At 33.3% G+C, this 7,582-nt stretch overlaps 1 protein-coding gene across 1 annotated transcript; it reads right to left on the reverse strand.

Moving 5' to 3' along the window:
- Positions 1 to 1,371: 1,371 nt before the first annotated feature.
- LOC100249647 (ABC transporter I family member 17) lies at positions 1,372 to 4,337 on the reverse strand. Its single transcript, XM_002266780.5, has 4 exons — positions 4,130 to 4,337; positions 3,722 to 4,045; positions 2,431 to 2,618; positions 1,372 to 1,793 (listed from the first exon to the last, which is right to left on the reverse strand). The coding sequence occupies exons 1-4, from the start codon at positions 4,167 to 4,169 to the stop codon at positions 1,539 to 1,541; spliced, it is 807 nt and encodes a 268-aa protein (XP_002266816.1). The 5' UTR covers positions 4,170 to 4,337; the 3' UTR covers positions 1,372 to 1,538.
- Positions 4,338 to 7,582: the final 3,245 nt, after the last annotated feature.

Genomic DNA, 7,582 nt, shown 5'->3' on the forward strand with positions numbered 1-7,582 from the left:
CCATAGGACAAAAGATCATGCACCTTCGATGCACCAGCTCTGGCCAATATACATGCTACTCTTTTGTCTTCTTTCAGTGTGGTGTTGTTTTTAATCCTTTTAAATAAAGAATTTATTGGTTCTAAATTGTGATGATATTAGATACTTCATTTTATTGGGAGGGAAATAAATTAAATATGCCCCTTTAATTTTAACTCAAGTGCAATCCGAGATTAAATTGAGTTGAGCACCTTGAGTTATAGGTATTACAATCGTTTTGTTTGAATTTTTTTAATATGAGTTTGGTTATTTCGGTTTTATTTGGTAACCGTTTTTTTAAATGATTTTTGTTTTTCAAAACAAAAAAGAAACAAAATAGAAAATCACATTTGGTAGCAAAAAGATAAAAAATAATTTTTTGTTTTTAAAAATAGAAAATAAGTTATTTTTTTTAATTAAAGAAAATTTTGGGAGAAAGGGAGGAAAATTTTGGAACGAGGGAAGGGAATTTATAAATGTATCCACCTAAACTTCCTTTATATCCACCCCCATAATGAATTTTTTAAAGATATAAATGCCTCTTGATGAAATCCCCAACCCACCCTTCAGTATGGAATTTTCCTCTCCTTCCTTCTTCCTCTTCTAATCACTTCATAAACATAAACAAATTTAGTAAGAGAATTGTGTTTCTCACTAATGGATAGTCAAATAATCACATCTTTCATACATTTTTTGGATTGAGAGGAGTCGTGGATATAATTCGGAATTCCAAGGTCGAACATTTTATAATTGTTTGGTCTTATACTTCTAGACACTCTTAAGGTGGATATAGTGAAAATGTCTAACTTTTCAGAGGACACCACATCTTTCAAAAAAAATTTCTTTTGTTGAAATTGCAAATTTTCACTATTATTTTTAATTTTAAGTTATGATGTTAAGTTAATTTAACATATATGTTTAATCTATTTAATGACTTAAATTAAGTTACTAAATCATATTAAGTTATTAAGTTGATTTATCAAATGTCCTAACCTTCGAACTTTTTAATAATTAAAATAAAACCCAGAATGCATGTCAAACTAACATTTTATATTCTTCACAAAGACAATATAAATTGAAAATAAATGATCATTTTAGAAATGTTTTCAAAAACGGTTCTAAAACATTGACTTCTTTAAAAAATTGTTCTTTGATATTTTCTGAAACAAAAATCTATTTGAGAACACAAAAACACTCTATTTTAGAACAATGCTCAAAAAACCTGTTTTGAGAACGATTGCTAACGAAAAATGTTTTTTTTTTATCTCAAAAACAAAAAACTGTTTTTGAGCATAGTTCCCAAACACTCGAAAAAAGTTCTTATCTATGAAAATGACTTGTGTTGAATGAATGTGGAAATGCAATCAGGATGTTTCATTGGAGAAACAAGTGAAAATGAAATCAATACAAGCTACTTGTTATTGTTTTGGTATCGCCCACCAGACCAGACAATTATCAAACACCCATCATAGACTAGAAGACCTATACACATTAAGTAAGACATGGAACATACGAGAAAGTCAAGAGCTGAGTTGAAGGAACCTAAGTGCCATGGGGTGCCTGGCTTCAGATAGTTTATCCGGTTCTAAGACTTCAATGATCTCACCATCAACAAGTAGGCACACTCTATCAGCAATCCTCTGTATCTGTTTAATGCTGTGAGACACCATCACTACTGTCATTCCTCGGCTTTTCTTCAGCTTCACTATAACATCCTCTATGTTTTGTGTCGATATTGGGTCTAACGCACTTGTCGGTTCATCCAACAACAAAACCTATAAAGAAAACAAAATTAGTTTAGTGGTCCCTTGAATTAGACAACCAAATTTTTTTAAGAGAATTGTTAAACGCATCCATCTCAACTTTCTATACATCGATCCATCCTTTTTTCTTTTTAATTTTAAATAAATTTTATGCATAAAATGATCAAAATATCATCTTCTTCGACCTCTCAACACCTTTCCATCCAAAACTCTAATCCTATTTCTTTCTCCATTTTTTTTTTCTATATTTAGGAAGTGAAAGAAAATAAAAAAAATTAGAGAAAAAAATAAGTTTAGAGTTATCGGTGACCGAATGTTGAGAAATTAAAGGGGGTATTTTAGTTATTTCACATGTACATTTTTAAAAATAGTGAATATATAGAGAGTTTAGTTATGTAAATGTGTTTATATATATTATGTTCTCCAACACTCTTCCTCGTATTAACCCATAAGCAAACAAACCACAAACAACATACGACCCTTTAATACCATGTTAGACAACTAATTCTAATATATGTATGCTCTTTAACACCTCTTAATGCAAGCACCAAAATTTCACTCAAGTTGCCTAAAGGCAACATGTAATGAATTAAATCAATGCCAAAAGTAAACGGCTTATAAACTAGTACAAATGTTTCAATCAATTTACCTCTGGTTCATTAGCTAGGGTCCTTGCAAGTGCAACTCTTTGAGCTTGCCCAACAGATAATTCACCACCGGTTTTCTTCATAAAAGAGGAATCAAGGTCTGCAAGGGTGAGCAATTTGAGTACTTCATTATCAGTTAGTTTTTTCCCTCTCAATTGCGGTCCATATCGAATGTTATCAGCAACCGTGCCTGAATATTCAATTTTCACATACAAATAATATCATGTTCATGCATTGTTTCTAGCAAACTTGAATGCAAACTAGAATTTTATAAGTAGAATGCTATTGAAAATTAAAGTTGAACAAATCATTATCTCTTTTTCCTTTGGTCCTCGTGGTGGTAGATGTATGAACCAAAATCCTTTTATTTTGTAGAAACAATTTTACTATCCATCTTGGAAGAAAGTGCCTAAAAATAATGAGGAAAATGATTCTCTTATATTTTGTTTTACTTTGAAAAATATGAAATAAAATAAATGATATTAATATTTATTCAAAACATATATATTTTAAAATTATTTAATTTTTATATAAAAAAATTAAAATAAATAAAATAAATTTGAAATAGCATAAAAAGTAATTTATTAACTTTACATATATATTTTATTTATTTATTTTTATTTTTTCTTTCTTTCTACTTTTTCTCTTCATTTTCTTTCCCTTTTGTTTTCCTTCAAATTTTCTGAATCCAAGCAAAACCTTAACGTTTACCTATCCTTCACACATTTGAAAATCTTAATAATACCTAGTATTAAAAGATTACTACAACAAAATCTAGATATTACAAGTATTGGGGTCGGGTTTGGGTGTCCAAGTTGGAAGATCCAACCCAATCCAATACATGAGAAAATGGGAAGCAGTTTCTAAGAGTTCTAAAACTATACAAAAATTGCCTCTATTAAATAAAAAAACAAAAGTCCTCTATCTTGATTTTTGTTGTTTTTTTCGTGAAAAATGTGAAAGTTCTTGTGCTGTAGAAAAAAATGGTTCTTGCATTTGTAGTTTCATTTACAACTTGAGTCGAGAAAATTGATCTGAAACAACCAATCAAAGCTCTTGGGCATGTGAAAAGGTATCGGAGAAGTTTTATTTTATATCATCAAGTTTATATCTCATTTTACACAAATAAATTAGGTAAATCATAATAAGAAATTAAAATTCCTCGTGAAAGCATTATTTCATGGAACTTATTTTCATTTTTAATTATAATTCAAACTATTTATAGATATACCATTAAAAAAAATTCCAAAAAACAAAAATTGAGAATCTGTAAAAGTAAATAATTTTTGATACCCTCAAAGAGAACTGGCAGCTGGAAAAGCATGCCGACTTTTCGGCGGAGTCCGAGCACATCCAGTTCCCGAATATCGGTGCCGTCCAAGTACACCGTGCCGGACGGCGGTTCCCACAGCCGGTTCAGCACCCGCAGCAGCGTTGATTTCCCACTCCCGCTCGGCCCTATCACCCCCACGATCGCCCCTTTCGGCACGTCCACGTCGATCCCTCGCAGTATCGCCTCTCCCGATTCCGAAACCTTGATCAGGTTCCTGACCCGAAATTTCGGTTTGCGTTCACCATCCTCCTCCTCCTCTACCTGTAGAATTAGTGGTTCAACAGCTGCGGAAAAAAATAATATCAGATGGAATGTTTATGGTAAGTTAATTGGAGAAAAGCAAAGTGGAAGAAGGAAGTCGTGGGTACCTGGAGAGGAGTCCAGGAAAGGAGTTGTAGCTGAAGACATTGGGGGTGGCCGGTGGGAAGGAGGGAGGAGGGAGGTGGATGTGGGGTTGTTTATAGAGAGAAGAAAATGGCCTTTACCAGGGGAGGGCTTTGTGGGTATAAACTATATTTTGAATGCCGCCTTCCCCAAATGGGTGGAGTGTGGTGGCCTAGTTGGTATCTGGCTTTTGAGATACTATTGATTAAAGAAAAAGGGGAAGGGTACAAATGTTCAACTGCATGGGCGTGTACGGAGGTTCTTGTGACTTCGACAACAAACACAACCTTACAAATGTTCTTTTTTTTTTTTTATTTTATTTTATTTTATTTTATTTTAAATATATATATATATATTTTTTTTTTGTGTTTTATAAGGATTGATATCATTTCAATACATATTAAAAAGTAGGGTAATGCTATCTCTGCCTTTTATATCCCATCATTTTATAGTTTTGTATTTTAATCTTATTTATTTGTATTTTGATTCATCTAATGACTTGAATTTTATAATATATTTTTAATGACTTGAATAACATCTTTAATAGATATTATTTTGATATTTATAATTTTTTGACAATTTGTTAAGATTAAACAGTTGAAGAAGTAATTTAATTTCAAGACAATAGAAAAAGGAAGGGTATTTTTTTTTTCTTAAGAGAATAGGAATTTTACATGCATGTGTAAAGTTTCTATAAATGCCAAAATTTTGGTCAAATCAAATCATCATGTTATTGATGATTAAATTTCACTTTTTCTTTAGCAAATTTAGATTTGGCAAATCATGAAGTTGACACTTTTTGCATGACATCAAAATCATTAGAATTCTTATGAGCTACAAATGAGCTCAAATGACACATAACTAAATTTTAATATTATAAAATTTAGATAAAAATCACATTAAATTAGAGTCAAGCAGAGAATTTCAAAAATAGGATTAAAAATAATGGACTTTGCACTTCGGCCTTTCAATAAAATTTTATCCCACTTAAGCTCCTTAACCATGCAAGTGACCTAATCATGACCTTTTTGTTAGTTACTCATCTATGCCACTAATAAGTGGTAGAGCCAAGAAAGAGTTTAGGCGATGGGCAGGGGTAACATATGAAGTTTAGTTTGAGGGGTAAAATAGTGGTAACTATTAGCCCCTTAACCCAAATGACAGTGTTACAAAACTCATGGATAGGCCTTGCACACATGTTGACCTCATGACGGAAACAAGGCAGACATGGAGGTTTGATCGACATCACTTAAGAGGCAAAGTATTGAAGTAACACTTGGGTTGGTAGCAGTATCGTGCACACACCCTACACACACGATCACATACCCACATGCACACTAAGTGCTTGCACCAACACCAAGTGCCCCTGCGTGCACACTCCCACTCACTCGTGCACTTGTGTGTCCTTAGCACCAGGATATGCACCTAGATGCAACCATAATAATGGTGTAGACATAAGGTGAGACTTATGGGGGATTTATTTATTTATTTAATAAGTAAATCCATTATGCTTTCTTAAGCAAGTTGGATGTTTTCATTAGAAATTTTCAAAATAACTTTAAAATGCTCTTTAAAAAGGGGGAGGAGGCATAGGTGACTTAAGGTGGGCACTAAGGCACGACCTTAGGCATGACTATGACACTCAGATGACATACCAGCACACACACATGGGCTACACGATATGTGTGGCATGCAATTTGTGGTTGCAATGACATGGGGTGTGGTATAAGCTATCTTTCCTTGGCGTTGGCACGAGGACGCTCAACCTTGTGCACTAATGAGGTTCATGAAGCCATGAGTGCAATGTCATGACATGATGGTGCTACAACATATGTGATTGACTTAGACAAATGGCTTTGCATGGTATAGGGGTGCAATGCCCTATGCATAGGAATGATTAAAGCCATTGGTGCAATGCCATGACTTGTTGATGCGACCAAGAAGACTTGGGCATGACATAGGGTGTTGTTGCGATAATTACACCAACATACATGGTGGTGCATGGTTGGCTCGGGCAAGACACGAGAGGGTCTTACAACATACGGTTTAAGACACAAACTAAAAGCCTCAATGTGCCATGGCACCTTGACATGGCACATGAGTGGGCATCGGTGTATGGGATAAAGCACATTGATGCATTAGAGAGAGTTGGACATGATTAGATGGACTAAGACAATATGTTGGATCGGAGTAGTTGGCACACACACCGAGTGCTTGATGTGAGCTTGACTCACATGCATTGAGAACAAGATACCAGATTAGCATGGGTCGATTAGCAAACACAGACTAAACATTATTTTGGCTTGATTTGCTAAGAAAATGGGTCATTTAGTTGAGTTACAAAGAATGGTTTAGTGACACTGGTTGGCAAGAGGCATTTTGAAGGAAGTTACTTGGCACCCATTGAGAAAAGGCACCTTGAGTGTTTCAACCTTGACACAACATGAGGAATGTGAGATAGCTTGTGGCTATGTGAAGGGACACCTTACTTTGAAGGGGTGTCTTTAGCTAAGAGGTTGTGGCAGTTGCGTAACCACCACTTCCAAGTGTTTGAGTTTGAAATTTAAATAGATAACCGTGTGCATAAAAGTCTCTTGCATTGTAGAGAGACTTGGTGAGAAGGCTTGATTAGATTGTAAGCATTATGGGTTTTTTTTTACTATATATAAGTGTTGGGACACTTAAGCAATTTTGTAATATTTGCAGTTGAGTAATAATACAAGTTGGGAAAGGTTCCCATATTTAATTGTTGCTTCTTTACTTTGCTTTTGTTGAGATATTTGGAAAGTTTGGCTAAAAAGGATTCTTAACACCACGCACTCAGATAAAAAAATTGGTGGTGATTTTTTTAGGTGTGATGGTAACCATATTTATTTTGCATAATTTTGAGTCTAGATCAAAACCCACTACTTAGTAGTACTTTTTTTCTTCCCAATAATTTGACCTAGCTTCGCCCTTGTCACCCCCTTGGGCATAACTTGGCTTTGCCCCTACCACTAATGATATTTTCGTTCTAGCTTTATTTGACATATTAATTTACTGTTTTATACTTCTAACATCATTGTGATGGTTTAGATTTTGTTTGACATTTGTTTTATGAAAACACTTTTTTGTCTTTTAAAACAAAAAACAAAAAATAGTTTTATGTTGTTGAAACAAAATACATGATGTCTTTAGAATTATTGTCACTTATTTTTTTAGGGTTGTTTTAAAAAATAATTATATAAATATGAAAAATGATAAAAAAATAAAAAATAGCACATGTAAAAGTCATTTCTAAAACATATTTAAAAATATAGCAAATAGGTAAAAAAACATTTCAAATCTTTAAACAAAGTTTTGTTTTACAAAACATTACTCTCAAAAACACTATTTTCAAATGCATTATCATCGCAAAACTTTTTCTGTTTTGGCAAAAGTGTGTTAATCTATCTCCA

This window comes from Vitis vinifera, chromosome 11 (genome assembly GCF_030704535.1).
Source record: "Vitis vinifera cultivar Pinot Noir 40024 chromosome 11, ASM3070453v1".
NCBI lineage: Eukaryota > Viridiplantae > Streptophyta > Magnoliopsida > Vitales > Vitaceae > Vitis > Vitis vinifera.

What these genes read in the sequence shown, in the direction of transcription:
- LOC100249647 (XM_002266780.5), bottom strand. Translation starts at nt 4,169, where the DNA reads ATGTCTTCAGCTACAACTCCTTTCCTGGACTCCTCTCCAG. An exon ending in TTTCCTGGACTCCTCTCCAG is followed by an intron (nt 4,046 to 4,129) that starts GTACCCACGACT and finishes TTTTTTCCGCAG; the next exon opens with CTGTTGAACCACTAATTCTA. An exon ending in CCCTAGCTAATGAACCAGAG is followed by an intron (nt 1,794 to 2,430) that starts GTAAATTGATTG and finishes TTTTCTTTATAG; the next exon opens with GTTTTGTTGTTGGATGAACC.